This window comes from Athene noctua, chromosome 1 (genome assembly GCF_965140245.1).
Source record: "Athene noctua chromosome 1, bAthNoc1.hap1.1, whole genome shotgun sequence".
Classification (NCBI taxonomy): domain Eukaryota; kingdom Metazoa; phylum Chordata; class Aves; order Strigiformes; family Strigidae; genus Athene; species Athene noctua.
The window spans coordinates 240,746,971-240,771,714 of NC_134037.1; the positions used below are offsets into that span (position 1 = coordinate 240,746,971).

At 36.6% G+C, this 24,744-nt stretch overlaps 1 protein-coding gene across 8 annotated transcripts in view; it reads right to left on the bottom strand.

The window, feature by feature from the left end:
* FRY (FRY microtubule binding protein) overlaps window positions 1-24,744 on the bottom strand; it is a 177,161-nt gene that overhangs the window by 63,621 nt on the left and 88,796 nt on the right. For 5 of the 8 annotated variants that reach the window (XM_074914517.1, XM_074914496.1, XM_074914549.1 and 2 more), the window contains exons 20-35: window positions 24,325-24,411; window positions 22,403-22,662; window positions 21,897-22,086; window positions 21,013-21,137; window positions 20,770-20,827; window positions 17,445-17,536; window positions 17,081-17,253; window positions 15,000-15,160; window positions 14,055-14,165; window positions 11,908-12,062; window positions 9,798-9,897; window positions 9,323-9,494; window positions 7,325-7,581; window positions 5,460-5,606; window positions 1,402-1,570; window positions 567-684 (exon numbers count right to left, since the gene is read on the bottom strand). In XM_074914517.1, the coding sequence (XP_074770618.1) occupies window positions 567-684; window positions 1,402-1,570; window positions 5,460-5,606; window positions 7,325-7,581; window positions 9,323-9,494; window positions 9,798-9,897; window positions 11,908-12,062; window positions 14,055-14,165; window positions 15,000-15,160; window positions 17,081-17,253; window positions 17,445-17,536; window positions 20,770-20,827; window positions 21,013-21,137; window positions 21,897-22,086; window positions 22,403-22,662; window positions 24,325-24,411 (2,375 nt within the window). The remainder of the gene's footprint in view (window positions 1-566; window positions 685-1,401; window positions 1,571-5,459; window positions 5,607-7,324; window positions 7,582-9,322; window positions 9,495-9,797; window positions 9,898-11,907; window positions 12,063-14,054; window positions 14,166-14,999; window positions 15,161-17,080; window positions 17,254-17,444; window positions 17,537-20,769; window positions 20,828-21,012; window positions 21,138-21,896; window positions 22,087-22,402; window positions 22,663-24,324; window positions 24,412-24,744) is intronic. The other 3 variants (XM_074914527.1, XM_074914536.1, XM_074914559.1) reach the window with 2 other exon arrangements.

Below are 24,744 nucleotides of genomic sequence, written 5' to 3' on the forward strand. Positions count from 1 at the left end.
GCCTTAAACTTTGCATTTATTCATTCATCATTTGTCCCTATGTAACATAAGTAGCAAAAACCGAAATTGAATATATGATTTCTAAGCAAAATATTTTACATAGCTTTCCTCTGTAACACATTTTATCCAGACAAAGTAAGTATCCCTGCAATCATGGATACAAATCTGCATATTAAATTTTACTCACTGTCCATGAAATCAAAAGGTGTGATCAAACCTGATTTTTCATACAGATTTTAGTAGTAATTTTTTGGTAGATACTCTCATTTTCTTTCTCCTTTGTGGGTAATTCCTACAAAACCATGATCTACTTAGCACAGTTCATTCAGTGTAGGTTTCACAGATGTTTCTCTGCAATGTATTATTAAACAGTCAGGAACTAGAATCATGCGAATAGCTTTTTTTTTTCAAACTTCTACATATGCTCATTTTAAAATTATTGTACTGGGATAACAGCACTTAGGATCAGTCTGAGCATCAGAGTTCCTCACAAAACAATGCAAATCATTGCACCTTAGCATAGCAAAACACATACGTTTTGTAGAAAAAACTCCTAAAGCACAAACCTTTCATCGGTCTCTTTCACCATTCTGTTCTCCTCTGCATCAGGAAAACTGTCTTGACCAGCTACAACAGTGTTACTGCTAGAGGTGGTTCCTGTACATGGGATGTCGATAGGAACACCTGTTAACACGCAGCAGACAGTATTTGAAAAGCAGTAAAAGCCCATAACAATTTTTTTAGCAGCCACAGTCAAAGCGATCATCCTGTAAGTACTTGAGCACATGAATGAACAGTTACCTCTATAAACCAGGACCTGCTTGCATGGCTGAATGGTGTAAAGTTTCCATGCTTTGAGGGATAGATTAACATAATGATACTCTTCCACTTCTTAACTAAACTCATTCTCAGGTGACGTAACCTATTGTTTTTAAAGAATTTGGCAAAACATTGACAAAGTTAAATTTTGGACTGGTGTCTCAAGTATCTTTGACTACTGCAGCTTGGAAATAGCATCAGGCCTTTGAAAACAGAACTGCCACACAGCTGAGGCTCTCAGTTTTCAGGAAACTGCTGCTTTGGTGTATCTGCTGTGATCACAGCATTGATGATGACTTTTTGTTTAGTGCTAGAAGAATCACTTCATATAAGTTCTGAAGAGCACCAAACATTGCTAATATCCTATTAAAATAGTTGAGAAAATTAAGCATATATTTACAAAGCACATACAACATTAGGAATCAAAAAGATCGGTAATTTAGATGTGAAACAAGGCCCTGAAACTTGCACTTTATATATGCACAGATCTGAATGGGTGTAAAAGTAAGAGATTGTTTTTTCAAAGAGATGAAGACGCAAAAGAGCAGGAGAGCATAACTGAAAAGTATATTTAGGCCATACCAGAAGCTGCAGCTGAGGCTTTGTTACTGGCAGCAAAACGGTAAAATGGAGGATTATCACAATGCTGGACTATTGGGTTCACGGGGTCAGTTTGCTGAAGCTCAAAAAGCAGCTCTTCCATTGTCTGAATAGTGTTATTGCGACATAGATATATTGCAACTTTTTTTATCTAGAAAAGAAAATAACAGTTATTAAACTCTGTTCAAAGTGAATTTCCAAAGAAATCAATACATGTTACACTGCAGCACTGAAAAGATCCAGAATACAAATATTACTCCTGAACAGACACCACAACCACACAAGTGCATCCATCTTGTTCATACAGAAATAAAACTGCTCACTTTGATACCGACAAAATCATTTCCTCAGCAGAGTGAATCTGTGATCTAATGACCCCACAGTTTTTGCTTACAATCCACAAAAGAGCTGTTTAGGTATATAACTATATAGCATACATATACAAACCCCACCTGATTTTGTACCTAACATTTAAGGATATTGGCATTAACTCTGAATCACACTCAGGGATGTACAGTTTGAGTATGTGATTTCCACTGAAGATGAATCTTACTCTCTTGGATGTAGCAAACTTCTCATCTAGAAAGCTAGATCCACCCAAAACTTCATCCCTGTATTTCCAGATACGGTTGATGTGAAAGAGGTAGCTGTAGCCACAAAGAATAAGCCAGGATCTGAGTAGCTACCTGTATCTGTAATCAAAGTAATAGCACATGGAAGAAAGGCAGAACAACAGAGACTTCATGCATTGTGATTTGAAAAATCTGGGAGTATAATCTAGAGAACTGCTGAGACTTTCTACATATCTTTTAACAAGAACTCCAACGTTATTGTATACACCGCAGCAATGAGGACTTGAGATACTGAGATTGAATTAGACTGAACTCTTGAGGGAAAAAAACCTGATGGCTATTAAAAGCAGAGACTCTGGCTCAATAACATTTGATTCATAAACTGCTGGAGCTGGGAGACCATATGGGGAAGCATCCCTCTGTGCTTGCCTTCTTGTTTTTAAAGATGTCCCTAAACAGATGCTTATAATGGAGCTAATACACTGAACTGAACAGACTCTTGGCCTCACCAAGTATTGCTGTTCTTAAACTCTTAAAATACTTCCATTAAAATAACTTCCTGACTGCTTCTCTTTCCCTCTTTTTTTCCCTCTCATTTTCTTTTGCTTGAAGTAGAGAAAATGCACATATTCAAAGTCTCTTTTACTCTACTGTGCTAAACATTTTTCTGGGACTCTCCAGATACAAATATACCTTCTTTCCAAGGCTAATTTCTAGTTGGGGCCACAGTGCCACTTCAGTTTCTTTCACCCCAGAAGGGGTCACGTTCCCTACACTAAATCTCTGCTGAAGAGGCTTCTAAACTGTAAATAATGTAAGAAATTTTTCAGTATGTATGTGAAAGGACAGCTCGGCAACTTGTACTGGGGCACTTGCAAAAAATGCTTAAAGGAAACAAATATAAGAGACAAAGCAATGAATTTTGCTGATTGGAAAAAAAAAAGAAAAAAAGTCAGGCATGCTTTTGGATTGGACCCACACAGGCAGAACAGATGGCTTAAGGCATGAAGCAGCTGGTGACTGCCTTGGGGCACAGAGGGCTCCAGAAGATGGGTAAACTGGCGATGTTGCAACTGCGTGGTCTTTTGAGTCCAGGTGAGTTGCAAGAGGGCTGATAAACTGCTCAAATTACCTTTATCTACATGATAAGGGAAGATACATGTTTATGGTATCAGTAGTCTTATGTAGTTAGCAGTTGGGTATGATTTATCTGCAAACTCCAGGGCATTATCAAAACACTGAGCAGATGTGTGTGATAAGCCCGGTGTATTTTCCCACTCCAGACAAATCTATCAGTCAAGGGGTGACTCATAAGCACAGTCAGGCTTCCTATAGAAGTTGAAATTTTTTTCAGATTTTCCAAAATCTGAGAATCAGACTTTTAACTCAACATTACAAAACAGAGACTAACAGGGTGGCAGAAAACACAGAACCTTGTCAGCTGCCACCACCAATGAAGACCTGATTATCTTGTTAACAGTCATCGGAAGCCTGGGAGGGAGAGCAGAAAATCCCCACAGACAAAATAGGAGATGCTGAGCAGATGAAGCTCTAGATGTCAAAACAGACTGCTCTATCTGTGGAGTAAGAGGACTGTATTGTCCTGGAGGATGACAGGACTGTGAGAGCCAAGGCTTCAAGGCAAGGGGGTTTGGAAAGAATTTGAAGAAAGAAGTGTTGTGGGTAGGAAGGGGGTTTGAGGTACACTGCTCAAAGCTGTGGGATAGCAATCGTTTTGGAAAAAGGATGGTTGAAAGCTCTGGGTTGACAAGTATCTGAATGGGTGGACAAGGCATGTGAGGGGCTTCTGGGCCAGAGGGTTATCAGGCATTTCCAATCAGGCTACAGACTTAGGTGTGAAACATATACTCAGCACAGGACTACTCCTTCCTCTTAGAAAACTGTTTCTATTCTGTTTGCAAAGTTGTCAGAAATAAAACAGTCCGCATTTTGTCTCTTATCTCTGTGATTTCCAATTGTTCTCTGCCAACATAGCTCCTCCTGATGGATGCCACCTTTGGGCCTGATCCTAAGACTGTCACAGACTGTAGGATCAGTCAGGTTAGAAAGAACCTGGTCTCATCTAACATCCTGCTCAAAGCATGGTCAACACTGAATGGAGAACCTCTGTCACTTTGTCACAACTGATGGAAAGATCTTCACTACCCTTAAGATATTTGGGATCAACTGCTTTGTCTTCTCATATATAGTTTGAGCTTGTTCTTACAGCAATGCCACTTTCAAATCTTTTCCCTTTTGACTAGCTAGGCAACACTGACTTTGCATAATCACTGATTTGAGAAAACAGAACAGTAAACCCTACAAATAAAAGGAAACCAACAGGATGTCTATGTTACAATAACATAATCTTGAAAATTTTTATGGTCTTCTATATTTTGTTTATTCTACTATGCAGAGCAGTCATCATAAACACTTTAAGCAAAGTATTTCATCAACTGTACATGAAGTATACTTATGAGCCTTGTTAGGTAAGTTTAATCACATTAATAATAATTTCAAATTTAGGGAAAGCAATACTAAATGACTAACTAAAAAACCAGCATATTGTAAGTGTGCTAGAAGATTTACTAAATTTAGGTTCTGTTTCACCCAGCAACTGAGCAATAAGGAACATGGGAATGGGATTATCTTGCTTTTCTCAGACAGCCCTGATTTTATTTTAATTTGAATAATAACAATGTCCTGCACAGTTTGACTTGAACATTGCAGGAACAGTTATATAATTCATGACAGCCATGCAAAGGCAAAAGTTGATATGGTAAGGAGCTTATAGAGGTTAGCTATCTTGTGTCTCTTGAGGTGTCCCACAGAAAGCCTTAGTCTGCTCAAGGAGAAGAGAATGTTAACACTTTCTTAAAACTACACACTTTTCTAAAGGAACACCTAGATCTTTACAACAAACAAACTAGTAAGATCACAATATGTTAAGTCCATTCATGATATAACATCCATTACTTAAAGAACTTTCAAAATTTAACTAATAGCTTTGTAAACTAATTGATTATTGAGAAACATTATAAGCATTTAGTATTTTTACTTAATTTTTCATTCAAGTTATTTAGCCTCTGAACAGCCATTCTGTCTTTTTAATAGAACTTTAAATATATATATGTAAATTGCATATTCTGGCAATTTATGGCCAGTCCCTGTTACTGGCCCCTTACACAGACATGCAAAGTTGCTCTTTGCTTGAGGAGGAGCCCACCTCTTGCTTGAAATGAGGTGTGCTCCACGGATGGAGACTGAGATTCCCACTACTCAATTCCTTTCTTGAATTTCAGTTTCTTGGCTCCTTCATTCCCATGATTTAATTCTGTACAGTGTGCTAGGGAGTATGTTGGTACTTCTTATTTTTGAAATAGAAATTAATTTTCTGCAGGTAATATCTGTTTCCTTCATTAAAACCTATGCCACCAAGAGTAAATAAAATAACATGCAAACACTTACATAAGGTAAAAGGATGGTATCACTGCTAACACCACACAAACTTATGAGAAACTGCAGTGTTATCCTAAGGTTGTTACTCCATTTTTCATTGTTGGCCAAAGCATTCCAGACATTTTCCATCTCTGGGCCGGGAATTTCATCTCCATACTGCAAAGGATCATAGAGATACCTTTCTTGAAATACACAGATCTCCAGACTAAGGCATGCTCTTTTAGAGCATTTTCTCATACAATACCAACAGTAAAATACTGTAAAAAGCGACAGAACAGTAGTTTCAAAAGCTACCTGACAGACTTCAGAGCATAAATTCTATTAAAATTCTATTCAGGTTCAGATCCACAAAAAGACTTAAATCACACACACAAAGAAATCTTTCAGGAATGTAAATTCAACAGGTGATCCTAAAATCAAGCAGCTTATTTGGTTTCATCTTTACAACTGTTCAAGCAACTGAAGCAACTGAAGTTTTGTTTCTGCATGTCTGTACCTAAGTGCTTTGGCCTTCACAGTAGTGAACAATTCGCCACCTCTCTCCTGAGTAAATCCTAGCAGAATTAAGCATTAGCTCTTTGCTTTCACATGGGAACCAAGCAGCTTTTGCTCTCTTTTGCAAGACACAGTTACAGAAATTACTCCCTTTTGTCCAGCCAGTTAAATGGTTAGTGATGCATCCAGGATGTGGGAGTCTAGAATTGAAGCTGCTCTGTTTCCTGTGTAAAATCTTTGGCTCCCACTTCAAGAAGACTATTTTAACCACTGCACAGACTGACATTCTGCTAGGAGAGGAGGAGCAATCTCCAGGTCATGTTATTCTACTGAAAATGATTTAATACATATTAGCTACATCTACTGTCATCTACACTGGCAATGCCAGGTGCCAGTCCCTTTATCACACATACAGTCTCAAAGCTAGGTCAATCAGTATGGTTTGAAGGAAACATCCTTGTTCACTCTGGAACAAAAACTTTGTGAGGTTTTGGAAGCAACTTACTTTGAGAACTGCTGCTGATAGGTAGAAAAGGTGAGACAGCATCACATCTGTTTTCAACACGTAAAATTCCTCTAACAATATCATAGAGTCTCTGTACCATCAGATAATTCACAAGCCAGTATCATGCTCTGGATATGCAACAAGTATCTAAAAAACATTCGGGGGGGGCTGAAGCATATCCCCCACTTTACTTCAGACATGCTCATATAACAAAATGCACACACACAAAATAATAATTAGGTTTTATTTACAGGGCCTCAGCATGAGGCAAGATCCATAATCAACTGCTATGTAGCATGGATACAAGACATTCTGCTCCAGAGAGGATTAACCCTGAGCAGGTCAGAAAATGTCCTTTATCAGGACCTGGGATGTAAAATACCTTCCCTTTTACAAAAGAATGCTTTAACTAGCACCTTAGAAATCTATACTAATTTTTTCCTTTTCTTTATCTTAAAGAATATTTGAGTGTTTCCTAGAAAGTATAAGAACTTCAGTAGGACAAATTCCAGGTGCTCATTATCATCCCAAAATAAACTACCCTAAGGTCTAAAACATTAACCCAGGAGGTGACACAGGAGGGAACCAAACTTAGTTCCTCTAAGTTATCCTTAATGCTCTCACTATCAAGGTTTTTATAAAAAGGGTAAAACACTTTTCCTTGTTCATGTTTTGAAAGAGGAGAGTTTTAGCATTGTCCTTAAAACGTGAAGGAACTTCAAAAACAAGTTTGTGTCTGATTAGTACAGACTGTTGCAGTGCAAAATTGCTGGTATCAGAGGGAAGAAACCTAAGCACCTTTTGCTTAAGAAACGTAGATGTGAGTATTTCAGAAATCATTTTATAGGTTGGTTTATTTGTTCTGCTATTTTACCTTGGCTGTCATATACATGAGATTATTAAGAACCAGTGAAGTGGCTTCAGGAGAGCCCCAGCCGTTGCCTTTTAGTCCACTTGTGACTGCTACATCCCCATCCTTGTCCTTCAGTTCATCTTCTGGAGTGGTAGGGCTTGAACCAGGGAGGAGCAGTCTGTTGTCTACAAGTTCAATATTATGAAGCCATGGTAGCAGATAGGTAAGCATAATCTGTCTTCCATTTGGATGTGTTGTTGGAAATCGCTGGCTTACCTCTAAAATAGTAAAAGTTGAAAATAACATGATGGTTTATGAAGGAAACCTTACATACACAGTTTAAAATCAGATTTCTGGTGTGTGTTAGACCACCTGCTGGTTTTTACCTTGCAAACTGCAAGCATAGAAAAGCATGTAGTTGGGCTTCCTGAATAGAAACATTAATTTAATGTTCAATAATAGGTCTTCTGTCTAAAATAACTAACATAGGGCTTAGAAACAGAAAGTCACCCCTTGTTACTGTGCCATATTACGTATTATGTGAAATGGATGTCAATAAAGAGGAAAAAGGCTAATTCAGTTACTGGCAGTTATTTTGGAATTTCAAGAGCTTTTGGAGAATTACAATAAACATTCCAAAGTGTTCTGCAGAATTACAAGTGCCACCACATTTCTAAACTGCAGTTTAAACCTTAAGGCACTTAGTATACTATGTTTACAAAACCACCTTGCATTATGTTAGGAGTCTTCTTTCCTGTGGGGAGGCCTATAAAATTCATAGTCAGCTGCCAGTCCAGGAGTGCTTCTATACAGCACTTTATACAGTTTATAAAAAAAGAACTGGCATTGTAAAGGAAAGGGATTTGGAAATTCTGGGTTAAGAAATACAGTGTCAGGATTCCTGCCAAGGTGAACCACATTAGCTCTCTTTACCAGAATTCTTCTGTAAAATCAGTACAGTTAACATTTCCTTGCTGCCTGTTTTTTAAAAATCTTCAAGATATACACTGTTCTCTCTCCTTATGATTCCAGATGTATAGAAAGGGGCTCTGATTTGGACTGTGTATCTGAGTTCTTTGAAATGACACAGCCACTACAGCAACATGAATAGATGGTAGCAGTAATAATGAACAACATTTGCTTTCTTTTTTTTTTTTTTTAAGATAAATGAGTCATCAGGATTTCCCTACACCAGTTATTTATAACTCATAGTATCTTGGGCACTGAGAAATGGATGATGCATTGTTCCTTCACCCTTCCTTCAGCCCCTACAGACTGACTAAAAAAACCAGAAAGGGATTTTAAGAGCCAGTAAGAATTCTCACGATTACAGACATTGCATTCTGTTATTTAAAAACTAGAGCAACACATTAGATGGATTAAAACAAGACAGATAACTTCATTGTTCCCAGGAATGGTCTCAGAGTAGGCATACTCTGCATGGCGTTCCTGCAGGTCTGATTCTTTAGCATTTTTCTTAGTAACCCTGACAAAATGTATTTCTGATAAAATTAAAATGATACTAAGACTTGCAGATGTGGCAAATAACAGAAGGTAGAGATCACACATTCAGAGTGATTTGAATCATTGGTAAAACTGGACACACAGAGTCAATCTTCCCAAAGTTAAAGTCATGTTTATATAAAATGAAAAATTCTATCCTCACAAGTATCATCTATATAAATATATGTATAAGAATCACTGTGCTTAACATGAGAACTCATTAGAGTTTGCCAATGTCACTTTAATTTATTCAGGGCCCTTGTAATTTCAAAGTTACCCTAAGATGACACATGCAGCATAGAGTCCCCAGACAGGGTTTTTAAATAGCTATTCTGTACTTTGTGTAAGTACCTCTAGGAAATATATATTGCATTCCTAAATCTGATTTGACCTGAACCAGAAAACCCCCAGGACAAGCTAAATTTATAAACAGAATTGCTGCTCACAGGTGGAAATGTCTTATCAGTCTACTACGTGTATAAAAATGTAGATAATAGGTTAAATAGATATAGGTACCTGAAAAAAGTGGAAGGGTAAGTTCAGGGTACATCCTTGCTAGTTCATATGAAAGAAGGGCAAGTGAGACACTGTAAAGAGGTGGCAATGGACCATGTGTACCATACAAGATACTGCCCGGTCTTTGCTCAGCTACCTTTTTTGAATAAACAAAAAGCTTTGATTCAAGGATCTATAAAAGACAAAAACATAATGTAATGACACAATGAAAATTCATTAGTTCAGGAAATGTCAGCATTTCAAGTTTAGATATCAGAGAACTATCTATATGCTTCAGGGTATACTCTCCAAATTTTAAAGAGACCATAATTAATATTTTTCTATTCATTTTTATATAAATATTCCCATAAGTATTTATAGTCAAGACAAAAGTATTTTCAACCAAAACTAAAAAGCAAACAAACAGTACTTTGCAAGACGTTCACAAAAAAAAAACCCAAAGATAGGAAGACAAAAAAAAGTAGCTGATACATGCCTGCATAAGTTGCATGGAAATTTCATAAATCTCTCTGTTGGTGTCAGATGCCTTGAACAGCACCAAGTTTAAAAGCGTCACTATATCAAAAGGATAGTTCCTAGAAGAATAAACAGTACATTTTTGTGAATGTTGGTGAGGAATGCAATTATATTCACTCTGATTTACTCTGCAATATGGTCTAAAGAGAATGCCATCTTTCTTTTCTCTATTCTACCACCAGAATATGGGAAAGGGACCTCTTATGAATACACGCTGCTTGATCAAAGGGCCATCTGGTGAACGGGAAAAAAGAAAGGATTATTTATAATTACCTTAGTCCAATGCTTAGGAATGCACCGAGTTGCCCACAGTGAGAAATGCAATACCTGTGTCTATAACTGTCAATTCATTTTAATTTATAACATAAACTGTTCATGGAACAGGCCAACATCCATGACAGAAGATGAGTAGCATGAAAATTTCCAGGGATAAAGTACTTCTTAAGCCAAGCTGCAGTTAAAGCAGTCCCTTTGGAGAAAAGATACTATCTCTGACATGAACATTCCCAGATGTTACACCATTCTATCAAAACTGTTTTTAATGAGTAAACATGAAGAATTGCTTCAGAAAGTCCACTATCTACAAAGTCAACATTAATTGAAAGGGTAAATATATTAAAAGTGTTAATGAGAAAATTGCTAGAAAAGCAATTCCCATGTCACAGTATTTGGATTTTCACTAAATAAGTTTCTGCTTTCTCATGATGATTTGTAAATGCACCAGAATTTCTCATCCTAGATGTGAGCTACTATGCTCCTGGGTGGCTGCAGAATACCCATTTGGACATTTTAGTTTCAAAAATATGACAAACACAAGCATGGCATGGGATATTTTGGCAATTCCAAATACTAGCTGCAATCCATCCTCTACACCTGTCTCTCTGTTCCTCCACTAAGTTTAAAAAATAATAATAAAAAAGAAACTAAAGGAAGTAGCTTCTTTGTAGAAAGATGGACATCACTGAGATGAGATATATCACTGCTCATTTTACAAGGAGTTTAAGCAGTGGCTTCTCTATACATGTTGATAGATGATACAGGAAAAACTGTTAACAGCTTTCAAATATTAATAAAAATCCACAACTTGATAGAAATAAGACTTTCAAAGTAAATCATGCAGACCACACCCTCAGTTTTATTGTAGGTATGGGAAAGATTGATTTTAAGGACACAGTGGCACTGGTAACACAATCTGAGGACAAAAGACTGGCTGAAAACCTGGTATGCTTATGTGGTCATTAAACAAAAAAACCTTCTTAAAATAACTGAATTTGCAAACACAAAATTCCATTCATTTTTAAAATCTCAGTATAATGTCGTCTATGGTCTAGTTGTTCCTGCAAGGGCAAAACAGATAAATTCTGAAGTACTTGTTTGGATTTGATATACCCCAAGTACTTCTCTATTGAACTACGTTGATCTTGCCAAATTATTTTTTGTCAATAGTAAATTTTTCAGATTTGTTTTAATTAGATGCAAATTATCTTTTTTTTTTTTTTTAGACTACCATCGAATTTCTCTATAAATTTTGTCTTGAAAAAAATACCAAAAAAACAGGATAGATTTCTATGAAGGCCTGACACAAAAGCAGTATTTGTATTTGTGTCTTCATATACCTTGTGCTTGCTTAGCAGCAATGATGACACCAATCTATAGAAAAGGATCTGGTATTCAAATCAAATGAAAGCCAGTTAGAGAAAGAACAAAATAATGACTTTCAAGCTAGTAAAGTTTAAAACATTTTTCCTTTTATAAAGTAAGTGAAAAATCATGCCAAACCTTTGAAAATAGACCAACAACCTGTATTCAAATTGAAGCGTTGTGGTTATTTTGTACCTTCCTGAGCAAAATAGTGTAAAAATGCCACAGATTTTAAATATACATATAGTAAGAACATCTTCTACCAGGCACATCTCTTTGTTTTCAGAATCATGGAAATAAAGTGATGCATTTCCCAGGAATTGTTTGAAAGGATATAATGTAAGTGTCTGACTAAAAATTCTTTACATCACAAGCTGAACCTCCAGTCTTTTATATTTGAAAGTGTAGATTAATAGATTAATTAATACCTGCTTCCACACACAGTTGCAATGGCTTTGAAACATCCAGAGGCAAGCTGGTATGATCCAGTATAACATCGATCTATAGCCCAGTTGAAGAGATTGATTTGATCAGGATTTAGTTCTAGCAACAGGACTACAACTTCACAGCCAAGCTGATGAACCTGAGCGTGCGAATACATGTCAAAACATGATTGGTGAGATCAGATAATTTCATTCTCTAAAATTCTTAGAGTGACATAGACAAAACAAGGGGAAAATGGAGTATTCAAAGTAAGCAAGAAGAAATCAGAAAATTTATTATAAATTTATTTTAGGGAGAGTTGAAATATAACTCAGTTTTCAATACTCCTCACTTGAAAGAAAATTGTACGTACAAAGACTACATAAATGAAATAAATTTTCAAAGGAGGTTTCCAAAATTAACCATGGAAAAAAGCAGAATCTTCGAAAAATCTAAGACACTTGATAGGTGTTCTTGAACAAGTTCCATTTGTATCAGTTAACTGACTTGTTAAATGTTTATTTCCTGCTTCATTTCATAGAGTTTATCATAAAGTGACACACTTTCATGTTTATCCTTATGACTAACACAGAAGCAAGGCAGACAAAGAAAAACACCTTTTTAAAGCCTGGGAGTATGAAAACTTGTATGTTTAATTCAACTACAGCAAGCAATCTAACAACTTTCCCTACACACTTTGCATCACTCAATCCTGGTACCACCACTGATACAAACACATCACAACCAAAGCTTGGACTCTGCCTTTGTGGTCCTTCAGTAGAGGACAGTACTGCAATACCAAACACCAATGCCTATTAATATTCTCTCACCAAGTGTAGGTAACTACTTGCAAAGTCTGCAAATGATATTTAATATCATTGGACCTGGTATGATCCTTCTCATCTAAATCTGAAGTAGTTGTATAGGCAATGCAGTTTAGGTACGGTCCTTCATTACAATGATTAATGATGAATTATAGTGATTAATTTATGGGAAGCAAATTTCACCTATCATATCCAGATTTTGCATTTCAAGTAAAAAAAAAGGTAATTTTTGTCCCCAGTTACTTTATGAGTGGTATATACTAATGACCAATTAGACATAGTGTTATAACATTTGTTGATGATAATGAAAAAATATCAGGAGGAAAAATGTACCTTTTCCTTCTTCTTGTTCTGTGTTTCTTTCCCACATCCATAAGTATTTCAATTATACATATCACTTACATATAATTTTATAGCTCTATCCGTACCAACTTTCCAACAGATTTTCTCTGTAGTTATCCCTTCTTTCTTCTAATTTGTCTAAACTTTTTTTTTCCTAAACAATTACCATTTCTACAGCATGTATCCTCTAGCTGCTCCACAAGCCTTTAAGTTTTGCTGTCTGCATTTTTTTAGCAATCACAGTCATCTGTGCTGGTGTGAGACTTTTAGGCAGAACAGCAGGTCAAAGTTCAAGATACCACAAAGCGAATTATTCTTTCTCTCCACTTGATGTAAATCACCAATCTAGTTCTCCTCAATCAAAGAGATAGTTAGAAATATGAGCGGGTAGTTTCAAAGTCAAAACCCATCTTCACAGAAATGGAAGAGAAAATTGCAAGAACAATCTATTAGATGTTCTTTAAAATAAATAATAAAAAAAAATAAAAATCTTTATTTCCTCTCCTGAGCCATTTATCCTCTTGACTTCTCTGGAAGACCTACCCACTCATTTTCACTCAGATTTGTTTCACTAGCATCTATATTACCAAGCAGGAAGGGATCTTATTCCATTCTTATTCCATAGAAACTTCAAGCAGGTGGGTGGAAGTACTCCAAATAGAAATACAAGTATTTCTGAGATCATGCCATTTTTAACTTTTCTTTATCAGCAGATGAGAAGCCTAAACTTCTGTTGCAAGCAACACTGAAACATAAGGTATTTTTTTTAGCTCATTATTTACCTACATTATATTTTCAGGAATAGTAATTCTTTTACTGTTTAAATGCTTTAAAATTAATTATACTTTTGTATTAGAACTTTGCATAAAGCTGTTGTTTCCTGCTGAAAATAGAACGCATACAGTCATAGTTCTTACAGTCACAAACTCTTCACTCAGTACAGAGATTGAATTACTCATCAATGTTGCATTTTGCTGAGTACTCACACGTAAATCTTGACAAGCCAGAATGTTATCAAGCCATTTGTAAAGATATCCATCAGGGGAAAGACCAACGTTATCAAATACAGGTCCACAGCAGAGCACTGCCGACATGGCCTAAAAACACACGAAATTTTAGTGTTTTTACACAAAAGAGTAACATGAATGAACCTTTCAGAACGATTTGAGCCCAGATCTAGGCTAACAGGACTGCCACTTGTTTTTCTTTTTGATGGACCTATGGTGAGAATGGCAACAGATGATTTTGCTGGAACTCAAGAATTATGTTGCTATAGAACTGGATTCAAGTTAATGCTCAGTTTAAGCACTTTGTAATGAATACTATAGTCCAATTTTCCTGTTCTTCAAGATACATTTTGTCATTTTACCCAGTGTTCACAAATTAAGCTACAAAAACAAAATACACAGATGTTTCAATAGTATCTTTCTGCAAAAATCAAGTAATTTACACCAATTAATGCAGATTATATAAGTATATAAGCTATTATTTTCCCATCTTACTTATGTGGGGGAGTTGCAACTGGTTTTGCTGCAAAAGCATTTTATTATTATTAAGCATGTCTCCAGGCAAGCGTGGGAGTTAGTCCTGAGATGTGCATGTGATACTAAACTGGTACTATATTTAATTTCAGAGCCTAAGATCCTCTCACTGAATCTGATACCCTGTTAATGAACAGCTAAGTAAAATTTTAAAATTAATTCCAGTTTTGAAAGTAGTCAGCCCTGAAAAGTGTCTATAAAGAAAAAAATGTGTAAGTTCAGTGGGTCATACTGCTATATAATATGATATCACTGTACATATCCATGTAAGTATACAATTCTGCATCAAGTATGCCAATTCAAATTTCTGTGAAATAAAAGGAAATAAACCCCACAATTATTTTGACTGGAAAATTGCTATTACCTATTTTGACAGTGAAACTTTAATACCTTTAATGCACAATACTGGTATCTTGTAATCTGATGATTTCTATCACTGTAACGGTCCAGCGGTGTGAACATAATACTGAAAGGTCCTGCCCACTGGCTGAATAAGATGAACAGGTGATGCCTCAAGCTCTGCTGAGGGAAGAGAAATCTCCTGTGGTGAACTAAGTGAACAGAAATAGAAATAGTTGTGATTTGTTAACGTTAAATACACATTCACATGGCAGAGATGATAACATGAATTTCAAATTTCTACAATAAGGGAGTTTTTTTCAAAACTATTCAATATACACTTACTCCAAAGTATCCAAGCTCCTTTTAAAATCTAAAGAAGTAAGATGCATCTTATTTGTAAGAACCTTCAGTTCTGAATGAACGCATAGTTGTACAAACATATACATCTGACTTTATAAACAGCATGCAAGAAACTACTTACAGAATGGGGCTTTTCACTGCCTCTTGCATTCCTTTAGTGACAAGTATTTACTTGGTTTTTCCAATCCTTTGAATGCAAGCCCAAACTATACATATGTCTTATTCTAACAGAGTAATAAGTAGGGACAAGAAATAAAAGAAACTTGGTGCCTGATTGTTTATGAAAAAGATGTATATTTTCTTCTAAATTACCTGAGCAAATGAAAAAATCTATGAATTTTTAACCATGTGGAGAAAAATAAGAGAAATCTTCAAAGTAATAATTTTAATTCCCCTAAGCAAAACATGATAGAAGAGGCAGTACTACATTTACCAGACAGACTGGCAAACTGCTACTGGCAAATTATTTTAAACCTAGAAACTGTGCTGGAAGCCAGCAACGTCTAACTAGACAATACTAATGGCAATTAATATGGAGAGTGGCTAAAGATGATAGATGTTGACACAATAAACATTTGTTTGTTAGGAGCTAAATGTTATGGATTGTTAGTATTGATATATTTTAAAGCTGTCTTGTTCACAGAAAATACATCTCTGAATTATTGAAATGCATCAGTTATTGTATTATCTCAAAACATATAACATGGCTGTTTCATTGTGGAAAGTTAATACAACATGCAGTCTTGGTAGAATATAGAGAATGACTGCAAAGAGCAAATTTTAAAATACTCATGGCAAAGTAATTACTAAAGACATTCCGTATTGTTAATGATCATAACTTAGAAGAGGAATAAAGGGAAGACATTCAGTATTTCACTTATCAGCAGCTAATAACTTGACACTACTCACTTAAAAGGGATTTTTTTACTGTCCTAAATGAGAGTAGCAGGGTTGCCAGTTTTTCCTTATTTTGTTCAACTATTGTATGATTGTTATGTATCATAGCTGAAAGCAACTATACAACTTTGACAAAATTTGCACACTGGAAACTTACATGAAAGTATATGTACATTATTTACTCCCTCACATTGCTCTTGAATTCCTTTGTATTTGTTGTTACCAGTGCCACTATGTCCTGTCATAAATGATCTGGAGATAGTAGATTTACATAGACTGAGTAAGCTCCAGACTGTATCCTCAAGTAATTACACAAAAGCCTTGAAAACAGACTTCTAAAAAATTTTTTGCTAATGGAATTGCATTACATTTCTGAAGTGATCTTGAAATACATAAAAAGCATGAAATCAGTTGGAGTTGCTATACAACTGGCGTCACGTAACATGGGATACAGTCTTAACACCTCAGGCAAGTTTTCCACTGCCTTTAATATTGTACATTTTCTGCACCCACATATATTCTTCAGGGCCTGAGTTTATGAAAAGTCTGGCAATAAAGTCAAAGGGATGGAAATAAGGCTTTACGTCAAAGAAATCTGGAGACCCTACAGGTTACAGACAATTTCTTTGCTGGGCTTTTAAAGAGGTGATTCTTATATATGAATATTAAAAGCTTCATCAAGGTTTACTGTTTTACATTTGACTCTTAATACACTTTTGAACACATTTTTGTCCACGTTCCCTTTTACATTCATTATATGACAATTCACAAGAAGTGAAAAAAGCACAGAAAAAAAAGAAATAAAAAATTACTTTTCCAATACATATATTAAATGAAATCTCACTGTACGTTGAAATAATTTAGTACCATACCTGGAACACATTGAATCAAGTTGGCAATCATTGCACTGAAATGTGCTCTCATATCCTTAAGGATTTCGACTTCTTTATCATTTTCAGCCTCCAGAAGCATGCGAGTCAGATCAACATATTCTAAGAACAAGGCTCCAAGGGCTAACGTATCTCTTTCTAAGGCTCCATTTGTACTAGCATAAAGGAAAGTTGTACATTAATACAGAGTAAGAGTATAGTTATACTATAGCTTTCTGAAGAAATGCATAAAAATCTCTCCGTATCTGATAGATTACACAATTCTTCAAAGAACTGACATAAAATCAGTGTTGTAAACAGTGGCAATTATTTCACTTCAAGATCAGTGTTTCTGATATAGTCCTACCTGTCACTTATAACACCAGCGTCAGCAAGTAGTTCAAATATTCGCAGTAACTGCAGTCTTAGTAGATCTCGGCGTTCTCGACGTTTCTTGTTCTTGGAATTAAAAAAAAACCAACCATTTTTATATGCATAGGTGCATACATTAAAAACTATTCAAAAAAGTCAGTATGGTAGTGAGATTTAAGAACTCCACTTAAAGCATTTTCTTCATAAAGGAACTTGATTGGTTTTGGATATTTCATCATAACTGTGATTATGTACCAACACAGAACTAAATATGATCAAATTTTTGTCTTTTTTGAACAAACTGTTAACAGCTACCTTAGTCTTCGCTGAAAATGTGAAAATGAAATACTGAAATACTGGGTAAAAATTAATTAATATTCAAGGTTCCTGTGCCATAAAACATGCTACCTTTAGTAGCAAGGATATTCATGTTAGCTTAAAACCGTCTAGTTCGGGTGCTGGAAGCATTGTAAAGTGCAGAACAGATATCCAGACCCCAGGAAAACATTTTAGTGACTAGCCATTCTTGAACTTGGCAATGTTGCAGCTCTGTGATCACCCATAATGAAATTAGCTTCTAGCAGACACCGCTCTAGTACACTCTTGGATGTGCTGACTGCAGTGGTGGTACACACAGTTAACATACTCCTCCCACAGAACAGGACTGCAGTGTTAACTGGTTCATTGTTTCTCATTATTTTCTAGAAAGCTGTCCTTTCTGTCTGCTATCCTGCCTTGAAAGATGTGAATGCAACAAGGCCTGTTCTTTGCTGAAGGGCTAAACTGACTTGTTTCTTTGTATCCTGCATCTCCACTAAACAAAAAATGTGAGGTCAAAAATCTGCTATTGCAGTCAAATGAATTTGCTGCCAGAACAAGAAAAGCTCTGAGAAAGCACAGATTTTCCTCTTCAGAATGTAAGAATGGCAATAATGAGTCAGATCAAGGGCTTATCTCACCTAGTACTCTGGTTCTGTCAATGGTCAGTAGTAGATGTTTGGGAAAAGGAAGTGGTAATTTCCCTGGTATTCTGACCCAGGACTGGCAGTCTGCAGCATCCTAGCCAAAGATTTTATTCAAATCATTATGCCATTTGATTTGTCCCATTCAGATTCCTGTTTTCTTCCCTTTTCACCTTAAAGCTTCCAGGAAGCACATGTAGAGAAAAAAGCAGTTTTATTGTAAAATAGTATTTAACAGGCACAGCTGCCTCCTGCAACAGTATCAGAGGCAATCTGGCAAAATCTGTGCCAGTGCCCACATGGTGGATCTTGTGTAATGTTCATTTTAGTTTACCGCTGAAGTTCTTGGCTGTGTTGGTAATTCCCTTTCTAGTCATAGCATATGTCAGTTCAAGGATGTTATTTCTGATGTGTTGGATATCTGTCTGCTGACATGAGGGCCTGCCATGTTCTCTACAGCCACACGACCCATACAGTCACTCCAGGGTTAACTGGTGGTGCTGCTTGCAGGAAGGTGGCCCAGTTCTTCGTATCAGGAGCAATACAGGAATTAACATTGCAGTCTCTTGTTCTCATATTCCTCTACTGACATATCCATGTGCTAATTTGCTCTCACAAGCATACCATAAATCTCTGCATTCTTGTGATTCCTTTCCTGAGGGTAGACTGGATACGTATGTCTCCAGAAAAGGCCTTTCAAGTCTAAGTTGTCTTCAGTGGTGCATGGGCAGAAATTCAGAGCAAGTGGCTGCACTAACCTGTATTAATCCATTTCTGCCCAGTATCAAAACAAGTGATCTTCAAATCAATGACTTCATAGAGATGGACGGCACACAAGAATTGTCCACATAAAACTTAATGTGAGTGAAGTGTCCGCCAAGTGAATTAATTTTTGTTTATTTCCATATTGTGCGTAGCTGAGAGCCTCAGTCCACCTACTAATGATTTAACTTCTTCCTGACCACCATTCTGCACCAAAGACTATGACTTGGCAAAGGCAAAGGGGGACAGCACACCACGTCACCATGATGATACCACACTGAAACAGCTGTGGAGCACAGAGTAGTGAACATGCTGTTTGAAATTGCTTGGGAACTCGGTAAACAAGGCTGGGTAGAGGACAACCTTAATGCAACAACACTGCTGTCTTTACACAGCCGTGCAGACTTCTCAGCAGGGCTGCATGGAGACAATGTCTGTGTCTACACTGGTAAACAGAGACAGGGCTGACCGTGGCCCTAAAGATAAGTAGCACAGGCTGCCTCATATTCACATTGCTCCAGAAGACCTGAAGAAGGCTGGCTATGTCCATGTTGCCTAGTGGGACTCATGCAATATTTCTCTGGCCCAAGGCATGATCACTTCCTGTTTTCTTATCACAAACTGCCTGCTTTAACCTGAGGGCTGTGTTTCAGCCAGAGCAGTGGTTTTGCAACTTGGCCTGTAGGCTGCTGCACACAGGGAGGTAGAAGATGAGGGGACGCATAGCAGAGCAAAAGCAGCTGGGGTAGTTTGGAAGACTGTGTCTGGTGGGCTCGGTGCATTCTGGAGTTTGTTCCTAGGCTCTTCCAGAACCATCCCAGATTTCTATCCTGGAACCAGATGGAATGGTCCAGAACTGAGCCAGGGAGGGAAAACTGAGCAGAATGGCAACTCAGGTCAGTACTGAAGCCCTCCCCACAGCCTTCCCATTTAGCTGCATAGACACATCCTGTGACTACATTGCTTACAGAAGCTATAGAGTCTATCACTAGACATTTTTAACAACGGTTCAAACATCTGTCAGGAATGACACAAGACTATTTCATCCTCCCTTGGACAGATCAGATGATCTGCCAGATCCCTCCTAGCACTACTTTAATTATAATAAAAAAGAGTACTATAATGAAGGTGAAAACACTGATTAATTTGTCAGTTAACCTGTTGTATTTAGAATGAAAAAATGTGGTCAGTTGAAGTTGAAAAGAAGACTCTCCCTACCCTGAAAATAAAAAGTGCATCTGAACACTGCTACAAAATATGCTTATAGCCCAGATGTGTTACAAGGTGTTTTTTCCACTTCCCGAAAGTGGATTTCCAATACATCCGAGTCCCATGTGAGATGGTTCCATATTTGACTGGAAATTTTTCCTCAGAATGGATTCTTATATTGCACATTTTGCATCACTTATAGAATTTAAATTAAACCAAGTTTTTATGGAATTATGTTCTTATACACAATTATTAAAACTCTTGTTGCATACAGAGCTTAACTTGTTCCTCAGTACAAAAGAATATCTTTGTATTACAAAAAGACAGAATGACTACTTTTAATTTTGCAGTTTAAACAAACTAGTACATCTAATTTCTGCAACTAACCTCTGGTCTTCTTTCTAGGGCTTCTTTCATTAGTGGGTGAAGTTCTTCTACTAATTCCCTAAAGTAAAAGAAAATCTTTGTGAACAACATCTAGTCTCCTCTGAAAAGCATCAATATTTTATTCAATACCTAAAATCAAATGTCTAAAGTGCAAATACAAATGTCAGTACACTTAGATTACAACAAAAATAATGCATTTGGATTAGAGGCAAATAATTGAGAATATGGTAAGTAGGGAAGTACCTGAAAACAAGGGAATTTGTTCTTCCAAATCCTAATACAAGCGATTCTGTTATTTCTATGCTTTCAAGTCTCATCAGAGGCACTAGCTGCTTTAGTAAGACTCCAACAGATGGAGTTCCAATAGCCTAAAATATATTAAGAAATTATTGACATTTGTCAGGATTATTAAGATTAAGTAAATAATTTTTTTTAACAAAAAAATTCATTGTCCAAGAATCAATGTTTTTTTAAAATGTGCTGAAATGATTTTACTATTATGGATATCAATACAGCAGTCTAACTACATGTCTGCTACACCACTATCATCTCAATAAGGCCTATCAAGCAAACACATCCAGGAAAACTCTTTGCTTTCATTCAGATTATTGTAATTTACTTAATTTGTTGTTTCATTAAAATATTCCAGTAATTGCATTTGTAGAGCTACTGCTCCTCTCAGGTTGCTGCTACTTGAAACTGTATTTCATATAATATTCCTTCATGTCTGACAGGCATACAATGTTTATTCAGAAATGTGTCTTTATTGCTTAATAATGTCATAAATTTACAAATTAGAGTGCTCTACAAGGAAAGAAAGAGGATGACAAACTTAAAGTTAACTTCAGCACATATGTCCAGAACTTCTACGTTTTGAATATACATCACTCAGAATGTGAAGAAAGTGGTATTTTTAAAAAAGACATGGCTTTTGCCATATATTTATGGACACATCATCTTGATATAGATTGTACAGATATTTTAACTGCCAAGTATCTGCCTTAAGCAGTTTGTATGTACCAAAATATTCCTCTAGCTGAAATACTTTCATTGGGATATGATTTTGCATGCAGATGCAGTTTAAAACTCTCTTAAATGAATAATTTGTTTGAAACAGGATGCATCACCTTATTATCATAGTTTACTGTTCCATCAGGAGTAGTAGCCATGATCTCTGGTGTTGAAGCACGCAAGTGTCCTGGGCTCATAATACTGGGCTTTGCTACTCCAAAACAGAGAATAAGATAGTTTCTCCACAAAGTAACATAGTTGTCTCCACTGCTTGCTGTACTTGTTTTCTTTGCATTAACAGGAATACTAGAATTTAAAAATAAATAAAAATTATTAAAGTAATTTCCTAGTCTTAATTACACAGTATCTCAAAATATTTCAAAAGAGAATAAAACATGTTACATATCCACCAGCCGCAATTCAACAGGACAGGCTACATGAGAAAAATCAATGAAGGTAGAAAACGAGTTTTCCAACTTACAAGTTGCAATTATGAAACTCAGAACTGAATGTCTGGGTAGCAGCTTACAGGACTTAGGGACTGATACTGAAACATGAGACTAAAAAAAACTTGTATTAAAATCACACAACCCATAAAAATGAAATGCAGATTGCCCCTTACTTTGGATCCACAAGAGGCATTATCAGCTGTAGCCTCGTGAAAGCGTATGGCCAAGCATAGCTGAGAGCTGTAGGACAATGTTTTGGTAAATTCTCCTGCCTAAGAAAACTGAAGAGGCAGAGGACCCATGGGTCTTTAACAGACTGTGCAAATATCCACACGTGGGAAGGACTTTTCACATCATAATGGCTATTTACTAGGACAGCATTCCACTCCACCAGCCACTGCAAATCCACGCTGTGTGTTAATGGGATTGTTGTCTATGGAGAGAAAATATAAAAGATCACAGTGACAGTCATTTATTCCCTGCCATGTTCCCTCTCAGTACCTGTCTGTATTTTCAAGCTCCATGGCCAATTTCTGTTGGATTTTTTAGGCCAACACTTCCATGCTTCCCATCATATTGCCCTTTCACTCAGGAGGAACTTTTTACAAATGCTGATAAGAGCTACCTCATTATTTCCCCTCTGGTTCTTCCTTAAAGCTCCTTAAAGCACAGTAAGTCATCATTAAACTCTAAAATAACTAACAATTATGATGACTAATATAATCTCATTGTTATTTTCTATTCTTGCTGCCTGCACCCATCCACTGTCTCTTGTATGACGTTGCAGTCTGTAATAGGTATAGACTGTCCTTGTGTTCATTGTCTGAACAGCCAGACAGAGCCTTAGCCCATGATAAAGACTCATGCATGCTATGGCAATATGATAAATACCAATTCTATTCAAAAATATTCTTCAGAATTCATCAGGGCATTTGAGTATGTGTGTAGGGAATTAAGAGGCTGAAGCAGACACTTAAGCAGTTTTAATCCACTTTAAATCCTCCTACCTTCAGTGCCAAGTAGGGTTTCTCATATCAACAAACCCTTTCTCTACTGTAATTTAGATTTTGTCTTAAGAAAACAACTTTGTGAAATGAAAACTTAAAGCACATGTATTTGGGCATTCTTATTATTCACTTATCAGACCTCAAATAGGGTGTAACATTTGCCTGCATCCTGCATCCACTGTTACAAAAGTAATCAGTACTTTACCACTCCCTGTTGTAGTTGTCCAAAACCAGGTACACAGGCTTTGCTATATTATTAATGCAACCCAAACCCAAGTGCTGTTATTTCAGTCAAATTCTCTAATTCCTGGGTTGCACTGTCAGAATGTCTCTTGCTTGCTTATTTTCTAATCCTTCAATTTTCCTGTTCTGAGTTGCACAGTGGCCTGTCTTCCACCATCAGTTTGATGTCCTCTTCCTACCCTAGGAAAGGGCAGTCATGTGGCAAGGTCTGACTGTTGCTTTAAACTTAATCAGGCTGAAGAGTGCCCCAAACTGAGAGTTTCTGCTCTCTGGACAAGGGCATTAATCTCTAAAACAGTATGAAAAACAAGTTGCCCTATGTATCAGCTCTGCTGAAACTTTTTCATTCAAAATGCTTACTGCATCTCTGCTTTCTCTGGTGGCATGTTAGGTACATTAAACCCATGAGAGACTGAAAGCAGGGATTCACCTCAACTGTGAATTACTCTAGAGTTTAGGCTTGTGTTTGCAGGCAGGGCCACTTCTGAGCACACAAGTAAGCTAAAGCTTATTCTCTTCTGGAACAGATGTGGTGGTGCTGGAAATAAGCCTTTCTCAATGGTTCATTTGGATGCAGGTCATAGGTGCAGAATCTAGGTAGCTTTGATTTATTTATTTATTTTTTCTCTATGGGTAGTATCTTCTCTACCCACAGTGAGATTTTTTTCATGGAACAGATTGTCTGGGACATTGTGGAGCCTTGGAGCTCTGGTTGGATGGCTGGAGCCTTAAAGCTGTGTGATTTCTTTGATTTCTAGCAGCTTTATTTTTAGTATTTCATGTCTGATATTTGTTATGCCCATGCACTAGGTAAACTTTAGCAGCAACAGTAAAGTAGAACTTACTGAATCTGAAACAGCCACATGAATAAAGCTTTCAAGAATAGAAGAACTCAACTGATCCATGACATCAATCATAGGCCTGTCATCATCCTGCATAACACAGAAAACACAAGTTAACTGCTCTCCTGACAAAATTATTTCCCTTCTTATTTTTCTGGTACATGAAACAGAACCTTTAAAATTATGACATGAATATAAAATAGCTAAAAAAGTTCACTGGTAATGATAGGTGCATTTTATCTTTCTCATATTAATCTCAGAACCAACTCCAGGCTGTGGTTTGAAATGAAGTTAATTTGTGGCTATAGCTCACTGCTTACTGAACAAAAGCACATATCAGAAAATCCCAAATGACTCTGGATAGCTCATATCAAAAGACTGAAAAATTAGCTTACTGTTTATTAAAGCATTCCTTTGCCATGA